We start from the raw sequence: 18802 nt of genomic DNA, 5'->3' as shown, positions 1-18802 counted from the left end.
CATTCAAGAGATTCAAGAGGAGAAACTGGGTATGGAGGAAGGAAGGAACTAATCCTGAAAACTGCCCACCTCTGTCTCCCGTCGGGTTTCTGCGAAGCTCCCACCTGAATCCCGGCTTTTCCATCCTACAGTCACCATCACTGCTCTATTCAGAACCAATTTCCGAATGGATTTTCCCTTTGACCTGAAGGAACTCCCAGCCTTTGCTGCCATCGGGTCAGTGGGGTTACCTGCACTGTGTGTGGTGAGCAGGGAATGGGGTGAGGCTGTAGATTGGAAGGGACCCAAGCTGGAAAGAAGGTGGGGTTGGCACAAATAAAGGACATTGCTGGGGTAGATGTGGGTAGATAGGAAAGGCAGAAGCCTGGTATTTGTTTCCCTGCAGGAGCTAGGGCCAAGAGATGAGGATTTCATGTCTGTAAGATTCCAACTTTATATATTACACCCTCAGGATTTGCTGTGGGCTCCTGGGAGCTGTATTTGTGTATCTGCATCGCCAAGTCATGCTCGGTGTCCGAAAGCACAAGGCCCTCAGCCAGTTTCTTGCTAAGCAGTGAGTCACTGCCCTTCTTTTGCCCTACCCATTTACTTTCTGGTTTCTCTAAGAGTTCCTCCCTTTTTATCTTTGAGGAAGGCATTAAATGCCTCTGGGTGGCTTGCATTAAAATATAAGGAACCCCTGATACCATGGTTAGGGGGTGAATTGTGTGGTATCCCCTTTAAAGATTATGTTTGTTTGTTTTTGTTTTTTGAGACAAAGTCTCACTCCATCACCCAAGCTGGAGTGCCGCAGTGCGATCTCAGCTGACTGTAACCTCTGTCTCCTGGGTTCAAGCGATTCTCATGCCTCAGCCTCCCAAGCAGTTGGGATTATAGGTCAAGCCACCACGCCTGGCTAATTTTTGTATTTTTAGTAGAGATGGGGTTTCACCATGTTGGCTAGCCTGGTCTCGAACTCCTGACCTCAAGTGGTCTGCACACCTTGGCCTCCCAAAGTGCTGGGATTACAGGCGTGTGCCACTGTGCCTGGCTAATTTTTGTACTTTTAGTAGAGACAAGGTTTCACCATGTTGGCCAGGCTGGTCTCGAACTCCTAACCTCAAGTGGTCTGCCCACCTTAGCCTCCCCAAATGTTGGGATTACAGGCGTGAACCACCGCACCCGCCTTCAAATATTACTTTTTTGTGTGAAGAGAATCTTCTTTATTTAAAGAAATGAGACTACAGTGGACTACAGGAAACTTCAGCTTGCCGACGTTCAGTGTGGTATTTACTGAGTTGGCTGAATTGCGGGGGTTAACTCTGTTTCTTTTTCAGCCGCCTGCTGTATCCTGGAATCATTACCTTTGTCATTGCGTCATTCACCTTCCCACCAGGAATGGGTCAATTCATGGCTGGAGAGGTCAGCTCTTGGGGAGCCGAGGTGGGGTCGGGTCACTGAGCATATGACTAGGTTACTGGGGCTACATGGGACAGAGGAAACAGCACAGACATCCCTCTGGCTTCAGAGCATAAGTAGTTTTGTGCAAGGATAGACTTTGTAGATTCTCCCTGAGAAAAGGGCAAAAGAGACAATTGAATAATCAGGCTAGGGAATAAGTTCTGTAAAAAACGGAAGCACAGGCTGTCCCTGGAGAACCCACTCCTTCTGCTTCCTCCTCTCCCAGCTGATGCCCCGTGAAGCCATCAGTACTTTGTTTGACAACAATACATGGGTGAAACATGCAGGTGACCCCGAGAGCCTGGGCCAGTCTGCTGTGTGGATTCACCCCCAGGTCAACGTTGTCATCATCATCTTTCTCTTCTTCATCATGAAGGTACTGCTCCTGACACTACCTATGCCCTAAACCTCTGTTTTCAATCTGGGAACCCAGGGTTTGCATAGGGTAGGAAGGGGTAGAATTTCATTTGGTCTTCATCCAACCTAGAAATAAGTCATTTGAAAACCATAGAGTTGACCGGGCCTGGTGGCTCACGCCTGTAATCCTAGCACTTTGGGAAGCCAAGGCAGGTGGATCACTTGATGCCAGGAGTTTGAGAACAACCTAGCCAATATGGCGAAACCCCATCTCTACTAAAAATACAAAAAAAATTAGCTGAGCATGGTGGCACATGCCTGTAATCCCAGCTACTCGGGAGACTGAGGCAGGAGAATCACTTGAACTCGGGGGAAGTGGAGGTTGCAGTGAGACAATTCTGTCTCAGAAACAAAACAAACCCATAGACTATTAAGTTGCTGTAGAAGTAAACCAGTGTCTGAGTTAATTGCTCTATTCATGTCTTAGTGAGTCCCTTGTTCATACAACTTACTGTTGTTTGGCTTAACCCTTCTGATTGTTCTTCTTGCTAAATTCTTAAGCTACCACAATAGCCAAGCAAAAAAGTACACGATAGAGTTAAGCAGTATAGATAACTGTAAGAGCCTTGACTTCGTTAACCAAATCCCCCCACTTGTTAGACAATTAAGTACTTCATTCTTCATGTACCTGATGATCCATTTTTTAGGTGATTTGCACATCTTTTTTTTTCCCCAGTCTTGTGAATAATCTCTTTTGTAGAACGTCAAAAGGGATAAAATATTTAAATTAATTGTATTTAATTAATACAATTAATTGTAACACATAGTTTGTATAAATGTTATTATTGTCTATTTAGGTAATGAAACTGAGGATTTTGCCATTCCCAAACCATATTCTTCTAGCCTCCATTGGGCAACAAAAGATGATCTCTTTTACATCAGTTCTTTTTCATATCTGTCCATCAAGGATCATGTATTTATAGATTTCTCTATTACTGTCTTATAGTAAGATATTTTTATTTCTATCCCTGGTTGTGAAATCTATTACAATTGCTGATTGCTGGCTGGGCATGGTGGCTCACACCTGTAATTCCAGCATTTTGGTAGGCCAAGACAGGTGGATCACCACAGGTGGGTCACTGTTCAAGACCAGTCTGATCAGCATGGTGAAACCCTGTCTCTACCAAAAATACGAAATTAGCCAAGTGTGGCGGCACACGCTGTAATCCCAGTTACTCAGGAGGCCGAGGCAGGAGAATCGCTTGAACCCAGGAGGAGGAGGTTGCAGTGAGCCAATATTGCATCATTGCACTCCAGCCTGGGCAACAAGAGCAAAACTCCATCTCAAAAAAAAAAAAAAATTGTTGATTGCCTTTTTTTCTCTTTTGTGATGATTACCTTCTTTACTAAAGTAGGTCTTGCCTAAATAACACAACATTTTCCTCTGTACATGAGTCCTCATTTATAAGGCTGTTCATACTGAACTTTCAAGCTTTCGAATACTTTGCTATTAACTTATTTATGATACCTTTTATAAATCTACATTTTCCCAGGATATGAGTCACTAAGTTATATTTATATTGCAATAGCTACAGCGGGTTCATGTATTCATTTGTTCAATAAATGTTATTAAGCATTTACTATGTGCCAAGTACATAATATTTCATCATTAATCTTTGGCTAATCTTATGCTTGGAATAGAAAAAATATTTAAAAATATTTTTAAATGTTCTTCTATTTTTTGCTGTTTATTTAATGTACTTTTCAATGATGTTGTAACTACAGACAGCAAATAATTGATACACCAGATTTCAACTCTGTAACATATTCTCAGGGTTTACCATGGGTTTCTAGAAACTATATTTGCAAATGATCTTCCACATCTCACTTCAGGTGGTTTAATTGGGTTTATAGCATTCATATTTTACACACCCACTTTATTAATTTAATCCCTTTAAAAATGTCTTTCTTCAAGAGATTTGAGATTTTTATCATAAAAGAAGTTCTCAGTGTCTTGTTAGGGATTTGATTTTTGGACTTTCATTATAGTTTCATCTTCTCTAATTCCTAAATCCCAACCTCCTATAATTAGCTGTTGAGTATACAAACCCACCTACAGTAACCAAGTGCAAATTTTAGTGGATCTCAGAATAGGACAGTAGTCCAATGATGATGACTGTATTTTTCTGAGGTTCCTCTAGACTGAGCTATATGGCAACATTGGAATCATATGTATCTTTAAAATATCAAGATTTGGAAAAGTTCTGTAGAAACAAAATACTGTATATTTTTTCAACATTTCCCCCAAACCTCATCCCAGCTCCTCAGATTCCCAAGTACGTATCTGGATTCCACTTCACAAATTCAAGCTTATTTTGAGAAACCTACTTAGATAATATAGAGGACTCAACTCTATGCCACCATTATTAATTTCTCACTAGATTATATCCATGATAATGTTACATCATACATGTTTCAGGAAAAAAACCCACATACTTCCTGGGCTATATTTCAAGCCCAGCAGTTTGCAGCAGGCCTATAATGTCCTATAATATTTATAAACATAAAACCATTCACTGCTACAAATCTATGATACTCCCTGGTTATCACCACTTCCCAGCATTTTCGCTGTCTAATCATTGGGCACAATAACCATACACTTATTTTTTAGCTAGGTAGGATACATAGCTAAATTAAAATATAAACATGACTGAAACTATTTTTCCACTGTGTAATTTGAAATTCAGTCTATGTGGTCTTTGGGCAGTATCTGTACAGGCAGGTAAGATTCTCAATTCAGCTCTTTTATAATATTAATGAAAGGAAATTCTATCTTCTAACTTCTGTCTTTCTCAATCTCATGACATGGAAAGTGTCATTACATTATATATCAAGAGAAGCGCTTTTAAGATGAGTATGAATACCACTCCAAATCCTCATTTCCCTTTTAATAAGTCTAACATTGTTACCTAGTATCACTAGGTTCTCTGTGCACCCTGAGGCTGCAGAACTTTTTTTTCACTCCTTTCACTTCATTCTCCTGAAGTGAATCCTTCATTTCACTCCTTCTAATGAAAGGCCTATATACGGTAGAATCTGTCATAATAGGTTTCCTGTTTCCAGTTCTCTGGAATTGAGTATTTAAAATCTTGAGAGTTCTGTAGGTCTGGATCTGAAAAACAAAGAAAGCAAAAAAAAAAAAAAAAAAAAAAGGCCTGGTGCAGTGGCTTATCCCTGTAATCCCAGCACTTTGGGAGACCGAAGCAGGCAGATCACCTAAGGTCAGGAGTTTGAGACCAGCCTAACCAACATGGCAAAACCCCATCTCTACTAAAAATACAAAATTTAGCCAGGCATGGTGGTGGACGCCTGTAATCCCAGCTCCTCAGGAGGCTGAAGCAGGAGAATTGCTTGAACACAAGAGGCATAAGTTGCAGTGAGCTGAGATCATGCCGCTGCACACCAGCGGTGTGCAGAGTGAGGGTCCATCAAAAACCAGAAAAGAAGAAGAAAGAGAGAGAGGAAGAGAAAGAGGAAGGGAGGAAGGAAGGAAGGAAGGAAAGAAAGAAAGAGAAAGAAAGAAAGAAAGAAAGAAAGAAAGAAAGAAAGAAAGAAAGAAAGAAAGAAAGAAAGAAAGAAAGAAAGGTAAGAAAGTCTTGGGAGTTATTTGTGTTTAACATTACTTCCGTACCTTTCCTTTCATGTGCCAATAGCTAAAAAACTTTGCTAATCTCTTGTGTCATCCTTTGTGCTACAGAAGTTGGTAACTTGAATGTCCTCTGATTCTAATACTGTTCTTACACATATCTTGGAGGATAATCTAAAGTTCATCCTCTGATATCAGACCTATTGGTCACCTGTTATATGAATTGCTAGAGCTTTCAGATTAACCTGAGCCTACAAAATCTCTTACGGCTCTTATGTTCTTATTTCAAAGAGATGGTACAGGATAGTTCAAGGGGTGTCCAACTGTTAAATGTCAGAATTGCTTAAGAAGCTTAAACCACAAATGCCTACAGCCCTATCTGCAGACAATCTGATGTGGTAGCTTCCAGCAGGGTCTGGTCATCAGCATTTTAAATTAAACCAAGTTCCCCTGGATGAGCATTACTCTTTAGTGTTCTAGCAAATATTAGCTCTGAGAAGCTTTTTCTCCTTTGCGTGAATACTATTTGTTCAGCCCATCTTCCTTCTTTCCTTCCTTCCTTTCTACCTGCACATCTGGCTACCTCCTTCCTATATTTATTGAGCACTGTGCCAGGGCAGAGAGGAGACAGAAAGGGCAAAATGCACTCTGTCCTCAGGGAATCCTCAGTCTATATTCTCCTCATTTTGCCCATTTATTTTTGCAGTTCTCAACTGTTTTTGAATAGCCAAATTCTGACATGAAGGAGTGGGTGTTTTGCCTCATCTCAGAGCTTCTGGGATGAGACTTTCTCAGAGTCTTTGAGAAAGACCTCCTGAGGTCAGCCCTGGATGGCGGGTATCCTTTCTTTCTAAGGTTCTTAAAATTAAGAAATATATTTCTCATTAGTTTACGGTGCAGTTGCCCACAGCTCTAAAACTGTCAATACTTCCATCCTGGCAGTTTGTCCTGAGCTTCGGCAGCTACCATCTTGTACCTAGTAAGTTTGAGTTCCTTTTCTAAAATTGGTTTACTTATTTTGGGAGGGATATATAAACCTGTTGCTTTGCTTACACATTACATCTGATATTTTTATTTCTTTTACATATATTTAAAAAGTTCAACCACTAGCCTTTTTTCCATTCTATTTCCCAATTCTTTTGTCCTCTTTGCCTCAAAATGTACATAATGCTTTTGCTAAAATTGTCTCAATTTCTATTGGAATTCTAGCTTACAAAGTTGGCCTTAGAGAGTTTTTCTATTACATTGACCGAATCAGGCTTTCTCAATGTACCGTTCCTGTAGAGAGCTGGGACAGATCTAATTTTTGATCCTTGCTTCAGGTGATTTGATGATTAAAGCAAGTGGCTCAGGCAGGTAGATCTCTCCAGGTTCTACTGTGAGTTTCTCCATATAGATGGTTCTGTGAATGACCACAATGAAATTAGATTAATCACACCAGAAGTCACTCAGACTTTAAATGTCTGACACTTAGAACTGGAGCTCCTTGGCCAGGCGCAGTGGCTAACGCCTGTAATCCCAGCAGTTTCGGAGGCAGAGGCAGGTGGATTGCCTGAGCTCAGGAGTTTGAGACCAGCCTGGGCAACACTGCAAAACCCCATCTTTACTAAAAAAAAAAAAAAAATGGTGGCATGTAGGTACATGGTGGCATGTACCTATAGTCTCAGCTACTCCTACTCAGGAGGCTGAGTCAGGAGAATTGCTTCAACCTTGGAGGCAGAGGTTGTAGTGAGCCGAGATCGTGCCTGCACTCCAGCCTGGGTGACAGAGCAAGACTCTGTCTCAAAAAACAAAAACAAAAACAAAAACAAAAAAAACTGGAGCTCATTTTCAGAAATATAACCTGAGTAGGAAAGGTTTTCCTCCAGCTTCAAGAGTTTCAGGCTACTTTGTTGAGGCAAACTTTCTGGACTAAATGGGTACAATGGGTTGGGGCTCTTTCGGGGCAGAGAAAGAGAATTACTCTGGGGCTCCATTCCTTGTTCTAGCTAGAATGCTGGAAGGCAAATACAGGCATTCAAAGAAGGAGAGATTTAGTCTCGCCATCTAGAGGAACCTTCTGATAGTACTGTCTTTGGTGATCTCAGCCTGAGAGCTCTGTGTTTTGTTTCTGGAAGAAGGGTAGCAGGCAAAATGGCTTTCAGAAGGATCGGCTATCCCAGGATTTCTGCAGAAAGGATAGTGGGAAGGGAGTTGGGTGTGTGCATGTCTGTTGGGCAGAGGTGAGAGGGTATTCCAATGCTTCTTTTTATTCTAGTTCTGGATGTCCATCGTAGCCACCACTATGCCAATACCCTGCGGAGGCTTCATGCCCGTTTTTGTGCTAGGTGAGTTCTGATGGGAAGTCTGGGGTCTGACTGACAGTTGCAATCTAGAATACAGGAAAAATAAGGAAAGGCCCGGGATGGTGGGAGTTTGTGTTTGGTCTTAATGCCCAAGGAGAGATTGGTTCTGAAAACAGAGAGCAAGGAACTTGGATCTCCTAACACCTTCCTTCCTTTTATCTTCGCTCTAGGAGCTGCATTTGGAAGGCTGGTAGGAGAGATCATGGCCATGCTCTTTCCTGATGGTATTTTATTTGATGACATCATCTACAAAATCCTACCTGGGGGCTATGCAGTAATTGGTAAGAAACATTCCCACTTCCCTGGAATCAAACACTGAGTACCCCAGCTCCCCACACTTAAACTCTCCCATTGCATCTTCATTCTAGGTTACACAGTATGGTTTCAGTTTAGTGCTACTTAACTCAGCTTTTACTCAGATAACAAACCCGTGGCTCTGACTCTCATTAGCTCTTACTGAACTTCTATGAGCCTTAGTTTCCTCATGTAGAAAAGGATTACAGGGATTAAATGAGATTGTAAGATTCTAGGATTGTGTCTGAATGTTTGATAAAGGTTCTGTCTTCCCTTTCTAAGAATCATGGAACCAACAATGCCCATGATTGGCTCAGGTTGCAGATGATTGACTCAACCTGAGATATGTTGATATTGACAGGGACTAAGAGCACACAACTAAGAGCTAAGAAACATGGCTCTGGGCTTCTCCTGCCACATGTTGTTACCAGTGACCATGAAGAAAGATCGCTGCCTTTCTGAGCATTAGTTTCTTTATTCTAAAATGACTTCTGAGATAGAGTTATGCCTAACACCAATAGAATCCTGGGATTATTATGCTTCCTTCCTCACCAAAATCCCATCACATCTAAGGCCATGGCTTCTCTAGATAGAGAAGTGCTGACAAGCTTTCCAGCTCATTTGGTACCCTGCTCCCCCCACATAGTTTCTTTATAAAAGCCTCTTTCATCAATGAGGGTCATCAACTCTTGTTCTTCATCTTCATGCTTCCCTGGTACACATGCCTCCCTTGTGAATATTTCCTAGTACACATGTCTTGTGATTGTTATGTTCTGAAGTATGTTGTATGCATTATCCAGTAGTGTCATTCCTCCCTATATTTCCCTTTTTGTGACTCCTTCCTTCCTTCCTTTCTTCCTTCCTTCCTTCCTTTCTATCCTACCAAAATTAAGACACATTCTATCTTCAGAGACCTTATAGAATTAAAAAGTTTCAGATCTACAAGTGTCTTAGAAGTCATCTAAATGACCCCATTCACTTTAGAGTTGAGAGCATGGGACTCCAGAGGAATTAAGCTCTACTCATTCCATTGAGAAACAGTCAGATCAGGATCTGACACAGGTCTCATTGCTCCAAGTCCATAGCATGATTCTTGGGTTTTCACTCTATTTACTTATTAATTGTTGGCATTAATACCTAAAGCCCAAGGTAAAAAAAAAAAAGTCAAACTGAGTTGTAAAATGCTCAGTGAAGAGGCCTGACATGGTGGCTCACGCCTGTAATCCCAGCACTTTGGGAGGCCAAGGCAGGCAGATCACATGAGGCCAGGAGTTCAAAACCAGCCTAGCCAAGATGGCAAAATCCTGTTTCTACTAAAAAATACAAAAATTAGACTTGTATGGTGGTTCGTGCCTGTAGTCCCAGGTACTTGGGAGGCCGAGGCAGGAGAATCGCTTGAACCTGGGAGGTAGTGGTTGCCATGAGCCAAGATCACACCACTGCACTCCAGCCTGGGCGACAGAGTGAGACTCTGTCTCAAATAACAACAGTAATAATAATGATTATAATTTAAAATAATAAAATAAAATGCTCAGTGAATAATCATCCAAACTTTTAAAAGCAAGAAATGGATAGGACATCACTTTATTCATGTAATAGATGAAAATGTTGGCACACACAGAGATTTTGTAACTTGGTGAAGGTTATAGAATGAGATCAAAATGATGATTTTCTAAGAGCTTAGTATTGTAGTCCCTACTTTTTTTTTTTTTTTTTTTTGAGACAGAATCTTGCTCTGCAGCCCAGGCTAGAGTACAGTGGCACAATCTTGGCTCATTGCAACCTCCGCCTCCTGGGTCCCGGTTCAAACAATTCTCCTGCCTCAGCCTCCAGAGTAGCTGGGATTACAGGCATGTGCCACCATGCCCAGCTGATTTTTGTATTTGTAGTAGAGATGGGGTTTCACCATGTTGGCCAGGCTAGTCTTGAACTCCTGACCTCGTGGTCTGCCTGCCTTGGCCTCCCAAAGTGCTGGAATTACAGGTGGGAGCCACCATGCCCAGCCTGTAGTCCCTACTCTTGACAAATCATTATGAGTGCTGGCACTGACCAGGGTCATGTCTCTCATTCTGTGTTGTTTCCATCCCATCCACATATGTCCTCCATGCTAAGAATGGCATTCCTAACCTACAGGTGTATTCCTGTGTTATTCTAGGAGCCGCAGCACTGACTGGTGCCGTGTCCCACACAGTCTCCACAGCTGTGATTTGCTTCGAATTAACGGGTCAGATTGCTCACATCCTACCCATGATGGTGGCTGTTATCTTGGCCAACATGGTGGCTCAGAGCCTGCAGCCCTCTCTCTATGACAGCATCATCCAGGTCAAGAAGCTACCCTACCTGCCTGACCTTGGCTGGAACCAGCTCAGGTCAGGGGCACTAGCTGGAATTAGTTCAGATCTGATGGGGAGAGTGGGAGGTTCTGAGGTTGAGATTGAGCTTAAGGTTAATGTTTGGAAACACAGTTTTAAGTTATTATTATAACCTCATGCATTTAGCACATACTGTGAGTGACTAAAAGTATGGCAAATCTTGTGGGAGGAATGGAAGGGATAGGTATTTGGTGGGGCTAACCCACCATGCTTTCTCCCTCCATAGCAAATATACCATCTTTGTTGAGGACATCATGGTACGTGATGTGAAGTTTGTTTCAGCTTCTTACACATACGGGGAGTTGCGAACCCTGCTCCAGACCACCACAGTCAAGACTTTACCACTGGTTGACTCAAAAGGTCAGTGGGAAGGAAGGAAACAGAGCTAGTGACCTGAACAAGGGTCACACAGAGGTAGAGGAGGCCCCGTGGTGGGGGTTTGTCTTTAGGGGCCATCCAATGTGCTATGTACAAGGAAGGAAAAATTAAGCCATAACACAGGCACAAAAAGACAGTTAAAAATCCAATTAAATATAGTCGAGTCTCATAATTCATGGTAGTTATGCTCAATTAAGTATAAGTTCAAATACTATATTGAACAATTGCTCCTAGGAAAAATACAGGGCTGGGTTCCTGTGAACCTCTGGTCACATTTCCATCAACCAATCAATACATAACCTTGTTGCATGTGTGTTTCTGGTGAAAACACCTTATTTAATAGATATTGTTGATTAATTGACAATGAACTTGTGGTCAACAGCACTATAACCCATGCCTGAATTAAGCTTACTTAACACACACATTTTCTCAATAAGACTCATCGCAGCCTTCTCACACCAGGAACAGTAGAAAGCACTTTGACATTCTACTCAGTGGCCATTTTCAGCAGCAAAATCAACAGCACAAAGCACAAAAATGCGAAAAGCATGGCATTAAATAGACTACAAAAAGAACACCTGTTTACAATGTTGAACTGCTTTGTTCAGCTTCAGCTGGGAACAGGGGCATCATGCAACTCAAAATCTTTGTTGCTCTGTGCAAGTCTGCAAATTACAGCAAAAGCGCCTCTAGTATTGGCTTTGGGTTACAAACATATTTTAGTGAGTAGCTGAATTCACAAATAGGGAATCTATGAATAACGACTATTAATGTAAATCCCATAGCTTCTTACATGGTTCCCTTTGATACTTAACTAAGTCGTGCCTGTTTTTTAATGCCTGACTTATGGAAGAGTTGGAACTGTTTCTCTTTTTATTTTTTTTCTTTCTTTTTTTTTTTTTTTTTTTTTTTTTAGAGACAGAGTCTCACTCTGTCACCCAGGCTGGAGTGCAATGGCACAATCTCAGCTCACTGCAACCTCTATCTCCTGGGTTCTAAGTGATTCTCTGGCCTCAGCCTCCTGAGTAGCTGGGATTAGAGGAGAACACCGCCACGCCCTGCTAATTTTGTATTTTTAGTAGAAACGGGTTTCACCACGTTGGCCAGGCTGGTTTTGAACTCCTGACCTTGGGTGATCCACCCACCTTGGCCTCCCAAAGTGCTGGGATTACAGTCATGAGCCACTGTGCCCAGCCGGAACTGTTTCATATGGAGAAGTGAATGAATGGCTTTTAGTAAATAATGATGGCACATTTCTCTGCCTTCACCATCTTTGACACTTCTTCCTACTTTGTATGATTTCTTATTGTGGTTTATATAACCATGCCTTTTCTTCCTCACTAGGTGGGTATTCCTTGAGAATAGAGGCTATAAATTCTAAATACACAGGATGCCTTGTTATTGGTATCTGCTAGATAGTAAATGAATATTTGCCTAGTGTTTGAATTAGTGTAATAAAGAAAAATTATGTAAGGCCATTTGGAACTATTAAGATTGTTCTGATTTCTGATAATCAGAATATCCAAATTTCTCAAATTAGATTAATTCAAAGATTTCCCCAAATCTCAGATACCTTCTAAGTTCTATAGCAGAGGCTCTTTATTAGAGCAGGGGTACAGCCAACAAATTAGGCATAAGGTTTTCATAATAATGACTGAGACCTAACAGCAAAATTCATCTCTATAGCACTGCTGCAATGTCATAGCCTTAAAACTTAATAAAAATGTTAATTGCAGTAGCAGAATTTCTATAATCATATAAAGACCTTTTCAGGAAACGTAGGCATTTTGTTTTTATCCTAGCAGGATCCAAGTTGTTTTTTTTCTTTTGTTTTGTTTTTGAGACAGAGTTTTGCTCTTGTTGCCCAGGCCAGAGTGCAATGGTACTATCTCAGCTCACTGCACTGCCCTCTGGGTTCAAGTGATTCTCTTGCCTCAGCCTTCAGAGTAGTTGGGATTACAGGTACCTGCTACCACCCCCAGCTAATTTTTGTATTTTTAGTAGAGATGGGGTTTCACCATGTTGGCCAAGGCTGGTCTTGAATTCCTGACCTCAGGTGATCCACCTGCCTAGGCCTCCCAAAATGCTGGGATTACAGGCGTGAGTCACCGCACCTGGCTCAGGTTTTTTAAGTGATAAAATGTCAGATACAAGAGGGAGAGTTGCCTTGTTTCCCTTCTTCCAGGCAGAGGTATAATGTTTGTATTGCTTATAGACTTCTAACAAAGCATCTTCACATCTCAGCTTATTTGAATGGCTTCTCGTGTTTCTTTTTATTTGGACAGCATTGATTAGCCTACTTAGTTATCAGCTCACCTATCCGAAGTCTAATAAGACCTCATCAAAATAAGCGCAAATTAGCCCAATTGGTGCTCTACCAATTGGCTCTGTACCTGCTAAATGGATGAAACAAAAGGGATTGAGCAAGGTTAGTCTTGAAGGATTCTTAAACTGAGTTTGTAGGAAGCTGAGAAAGATGTGGGGGTGTGGTAAGGGGCGCTTCTCCTGTTCTCGGGGTGCGGAGCACGGTGGTGCAGGAGGGCTTGGAGGGGGCGCTCAGGCAGCGCGTGGACTTCCCCCAGATTACATGATCCTACTGGGATCGGTGGAGCGGTCGGAACTGCAGGCCCTCCTGCAGCGCCACCTGTGTCCCGAGCGCAGGCTGCGCGCGGCCCAGGAGATGGCGCGGAAGTTGTCCGAGCTGCCTTACGACGGGAAGGTGCGGCTGGCTGGGGAAGGGCTCCCCGGCGCGCCTCCAGGCCGGCCCGAGTCGTTCGCCTTTGTGGATGAGGATGAAGACGAAGACTTCTCTGGGAAGAGCGAGGTGACCTTGCCGGGAAGGGCCAGTAAGCGGGACAGATGAGGAGCAAAGGGAAATGCGTAGGCTGGGCTGGGCCGGGCTGGGCTGGGACAGGCGTAGTTTCCCTGAAAGTACTGGAAAGAGGGAGGGGAGAGACTGTTAACTGAGAAAGCTAGAAATTCTGGATCAGGTTCCAAAGAGACCAGTGTCCCTGGAGCCAGGGACTAAAGAAGATAAGGTTGCAGATGATGGTATCCTCGACAATTCAAAGAGATATAGGAATTTATGAACTGGGAGGGGAAGAATAGAGTTCGCTTTCCCAGAACATCCACCTACTGGTGAAGACAGTGAAGCCCCAGACAGTCTCTGCTCCCAACAGGCTGAGACTCCTTACTCTTCCTTACAGCTGCCTCCTTCCCTTCCTCCCCACCCCTCTCCTACTGCCCCACTGTCCCCAGAAGAGCCCAATGGGCCTCTGCCTGGCCACAAACAGCAGCCGGAAGCACCAGAGCCTGCAGGTGACACTCTTACCTCATGTACTCCAACTCAGCCTGTGGGTTCTTTCTGGTCACTTGGACCTGATCTTGACCTGCATGCAACTCCTATGGGAGGTGGGGGCGGGGGGTGAGGCTGGGGGATTGAGGGAGGGAGGGGTTCTTATTCATCAATTTTCCTTGTTACTGTCCCAGGAAGTGGGAGCAGAGGGTGATTTAGGAGGGTAGAAGAGAGGGTAAGGTACCTGGGAAGTGCACCTCTTTGGAGGAAAAATGTCAGGCACCTTGGCGGGGGCGCTGGCCATTTCCTGTTGCTTTGCGCCCATTTCCATCCACCCACCACTCCTCTCAGGTCAAAGACCCTCCATCTTCCAGTCCCTGCTTCGCTGCTTCCTGGGCAGAGCTCGCCCCACAAAGAAGAAAGCAACCCAGGTGAGAGGAGATGTGTTTGATGATACAGGGGAAAGGGAGGCTGCCCTTGAAGAGTGAGAAACCCATGGTTTTTAAATCAGGAAAGCAGAGACCCCACCAAAGAGGAGAAATTTGCTCATATGGAAGGGTTGATAGAAGGGAGGCATCGTTGGTCCTGGCCAGGGAGAGATAGCTATTGTTTCATTGGGACCCATAGCTATCATGGGAAGAAAAGGAAAATAACTTGGACTTATGTCTTTCTTCTCTAGGATTCCACAGATTTAGTGGATTACATGTCACCTGAAGAGGTGAGTAAGGGAAACCGAAACCTGGGGTGGATTGTTCTGCCAAATGAAGATATTGCAAATTTGTTTCTACCTTCTTTATTGTGTTGTCATGAAATAGAATGGGAAGTATTTTGAGAGGATAGAAATAAGGATGATTATGGAGAGAGTAATGAGTGTGTGACGGGACATGGAAGTGTTCTCAGAGGGATACAGTCATTTCAGAAGAGGAAAGCATTGAGCCTCCATGACTAAATGAGGCCATGATGCTAAGATGAGCCCCAGACGTTTTAAAGATTATGGACTTTGTGGATCAGGCAAAGCTTTAATGGAGGTAAAATGGCACCAGGAGGCTGACTCTAAAACAGCAAGATGGAAGAAAAACATCAAAACTAAAATGGGAGGCTGGGGGCGATGGCTCATGCCTGTAATCCCGGCATTTTGGGAGGCTGAGGCAGGCAGATCACCTGAAATCAGGAGTTCAAGACCAATCTGGCCAACGTGGCAAACCCCATTTCTACTAAAAATACAAAAAATTACCTGGGCATGGTGGTGGGTGCCTGTAATCTCAGCTACTTGGGAGGCTGAGGCATGAACATCGCTTGAATCCAGGAGGCAGACGTTGCAGTGAGCCAAGATCACATCACTGCACTCCAGCGTGGGTGACAGAGCCAGATTCTGCCTCAAAAAAATAAAACTAAAATGGGGAAATCTGCTCCCGGTGGAGGTTACTGTGCTGGATTGATCAAGGCCGTGAGACAGTGAACAACTGGAAAATGCTAGGCATTGCTACTGGGAAGAACTGAAAAAGGAAGAAAATCATGACCACGGTGCCTCATGGGGGCAAACAAATGCCTATTTTCCTAAAAGAGGTAGTTATCAAATCTCCAAGAGAGAAAAATCCGGCATTCTGAATGCGCTTTGTTGTGAGGAGGGAACGGAATGTGGAATATTGATTGGAAGCAGGCGGCTGAGCAGTCCAGATCAGAACATGCCAAGGGGTTATGGAGGAACGACAAAGAAAATCCATTGGCAACTATTTCATATGGTAAAAGAATGCACAGTTTGCTGCAAAGGCTGAAAACGTAAAGCTTGTAAAGTATGAAGCTGACAAAAACACAGCAGATATTCTTTTTAAACAAACATCTTATTAGATATCCGGAACAAATATGTGCTGACAATGAAAGCATTACCGGGTTGGAGGAGGGTGTTGCGAGTGACAAGAGAGAAAGGAAACCCTCCCCATCCTTCAGAACACACACACTTCTGATAAATTACTTGTGGAAAAGTCAGATAGATGATCACAGAGGAAAAAGAAATACTATTCCTTCAGCCCACAAGTAGGAATCAGAAAGGCCAAAATTGCAATTAAGGAGTATTTTGTTAGACTGCTAAAACCAATAATAATGTTTTCCTTTTTTTTTTTTCCAATGCACCAGAGATAAAACCAGCTAGCTGATCAGTGTGGTTATTTAATGACCACTGGAAATAAAGTGCAGTGAGGAATTAAAAGAAGGTAGACCATCATTTCTAACTTATGTCTTTTTCAAGGAAGACTTTAAGGAGCTGCCAACTCCCATGTGATTAATTGAGACATTTTAGAGGGATAAGATACAATAGGAGTCAAAATTCAGGATATTTTGAACACAATTTTCAGACCAGATGACACCCTTGACAATATCAAGATGTTGATATTGACCTAAAAACAGTATGGGTGCAGTATGGGAATGTTGAAAGATTAAATTATATGTTGCCAGAAGTTCCTGCTAGGATTTCTTTAATTCTGCATACTCTGGAGTACACAGAGAGCTCTGTTTCTAACTGGGGCTGAACTTATTCAAGTAGTGGAACACATCAGCCTCAACAGCAACGTCCTGTATCCCTTGGGCAAAAAACTGGTGGAGCTAGGCTTCTAATCTTGACTGCTGTTGGTATTCCAGGGATACAAACAACTGTCTGTACAATCCTAGGCAAATGACTTAAACACTCTGTACCTCTGTTTCCTCATCTATAAAATGAAGATAATGATAGTGTTATTGGAGAAGTGTTACTGGATAGTGTTATTCAATTGTCTTGAAGCTAAAACATTCAAGGCAATTAAAAAATGCTTGGCAAAGAGGATATACTTGATAATCGTTCACTGAAAATATTGCCTTTTGATAAGGAAAGGCAAAAACGGAACATAAGGCCACAGATGATCATAGAAAGGAGCAAGAGGACAGAATGGACCAAACTATGGTTGGCAAGGTCTAGCCCTCATCCTGTACCTAAATCTTCTCTACAACACACCTGCTAAGTGGTCGTCCACCCTATGCTAGGTAACCCTGTGTAATCTGTTACTCAGGAAGATGAGAGTATAGAGGAGGCATGATTGTAATCCAGAAACACCAGGACAGCACAGGTGGAGTGAGCATCACTATGGACCACACACTAGATCCTAAATCTATATAATGGCATTTGGTGACATTCTCAGAAGTTTGAGAGGTGTAGATTTGGACAAATAGGAAAATAGAGTTCTAGATCATTCAGAGGGTACTGACTGAAAGGAGATTTTAGAAAATTTTAGAAACATGTATGAGAGCCAGAGATGTAATGGATTATTGGGACTATTGGGAATTTTGGTGTGCGTATCTAAAGTCAAGGGGATGGCTGGCCTTTGTGCCTTTTGTCATAGGCAAAAACCAAAACTGGCTTCGCTCAAGTCAACTAAGCGCCAAGAGGTCCAGTATAGCTCTTCAATTTCAACAAGTACTCACCACGATTCCCTGCAGGAGAGGTGATGTGCTAGTTTCTTCACAATATACAGCAGTCAATACCACATAACACTCAAGAAGTGCCCACCTATTAGGTAAAAGTAAGACAAATGCGAGTACAGCAGGAAGCATGGCCAATGTCATTTTTGAAAAGGCAGAGACCAACAAGTACTATGGGAATTTTAAAAGGGGAGAAACACATCTGAATGGGAGAGTCAGGGGACAGGGAAGGGCAGGTAAAGGAACTCTAGGTGGTCAAAACATAAAGACAAAGCGGGGAAAGGCATGTTTGAAGAGCAGAAAGCAGTCTGGTTTGATTGAAGCCCCACATCTTCTAGGAGTAGTGGAAAATAGATGGGAAAGAGTTTGGAAATCACAAATGTTTGGGACACCAGGGGATGGGAGAGTTGGGGCCTAGAAGATGGGATGTTCTGCGTACCTGGGCTACAGGGTGGGCTGGGGGCCTGATGAAGGAAGGATGAAGAGGCTCTGTCACCTGGGGAGAAGGAGGATGGCCTCTGATCTGGGGGATCTGTGATCAGTCCTTGCATGTTTTCAGATTCTGGGCAGGGGCTAGGAGGGCCATTTGGGGTCAGAATCAGGTATCTGGGGTGACAGGAGGCTCTATGATTTTGGTGACCTTCCTCCTCTGGCTGACAGATTGAGGCCTGGGAGCAGGAGCAGCTGAGCCAGCCTGTCTGTTTTGATTCCTGCTGTATTGACCAGTCTCCCTTCCAGCTGGTGGAGCAGACAACCCTGCACAAGGCAAGTCCTTTGCTGACTGCTCAGGGCTGCAGGGAGGGCAGGGAGCTCTGGGGCAAGGAACATGAGCTGACCTGTGCTCTTCGCACTCAGACTCACACCCTGTTCTCACTCCTCGGCCTCCACCTCGCTTACGTGACCAGCATGGGGAAGCTCAGGGGCGTCCTGGCCCTGGAGGAGGTAATCACATGTGTCCCATTTGAGCAGCATGGGGGAGGCTGGGCAGAGGATAAGGGGATGCAGCAGGGATAAAGGGATATTAGCATCTCAAAAGTCCGCTCAGATTCCCCTATTTCTTTTCTTTTTCTTTCCCTCTCGTAGCCCAGGCTGGAGTGCAGTTGTGTGATCTCAGCTCACTGCAATCTCCGCCTCCCAGGTTCAAGCGATTGTCCTGCCTCAGCCTCCCGAGTAGTTGGGACTACAGGCATGTGCCACCACGCCTGGCTAATTTTTTCTATTTTTAGTA

At 43.3% G+C, this 18802-nt stretch overlaps 1 protein-coding gene across 2 annotated transcripts in view; it reads left to right on the top strand.

Annotated features, from left to right (window-relative positions):
- CLCN1 (chloride voltage-gated channel 1) overlaps window positions 1–18802 on the top strand; it is a 37346-nt gene that overhangs the window by 15743 nt on the left and 2801 nt on the right. The window contains exons 9-22 of one of the 2 annotated variants that reach the window (XM_002751883.6): window positions 132–216; window positions 452–553; window positions 1317–1401; window positions 1667–1816; window positions 7701–7770; window positions 7959–8069; window positions 10238–10451; window positions 10681–10814; window positions 13415–13656; window positions 14039–14150; window positions 14479–14558; window positions 14807–14845; window positions 18235–18339; window positions 18430–18516. In XM_002751883.6, the coding sequence (XP_002751929.3) occupies window positions 132–216; window positions 452–553; window positions 1317–1401; window positions 1667–1816; window positions 7701–7770; window positions 7959–8069; window positions 10238–10451; window positions 10681–10814; window positions 13415–13656; window positions 14039–14150; window positions 14479–14558; window positions 14807–14845; window positions 18235–18339; window positions 18430–18516 (1616 nt within the window). The remainder of the gene's footprint in view (window positions 1–131; window positions 217–451; window positions 554–1316; window positions 1402–1666; window positions 1817–7700; window positions 7771–7958; window positions 8070–10237; window positions 10452–10680; window positions 10815–13414; window positions 13657–14038; window positions 14151–14478; window positions 14559–14806; window positions 14846–18234; window positions 18340–18429; window positions 18517–18802) is intronic. The other variant, XM_035254521.3, reaches the window with a different exon arrangement.

This window comes from Callithrix jacchus, chromosome 11, assembly GCF_049354715.1.
Source record: "Callithrix jacchus isolate 240 chromosome 11, calJac240_pri, whole genome shotgun sequence".
Classification (NCBI taxonomy): domain Eukaryota; kingdom Metazoa; phylum Chordata; class Mammalia; order Primates; family Cebidae; genus Callithrix; species Callithrix jacchus.
Note: the sequence above shows the minus strand (reverse complement) of the source record. Positions and strands in the feature narration are given on the sequence as shown.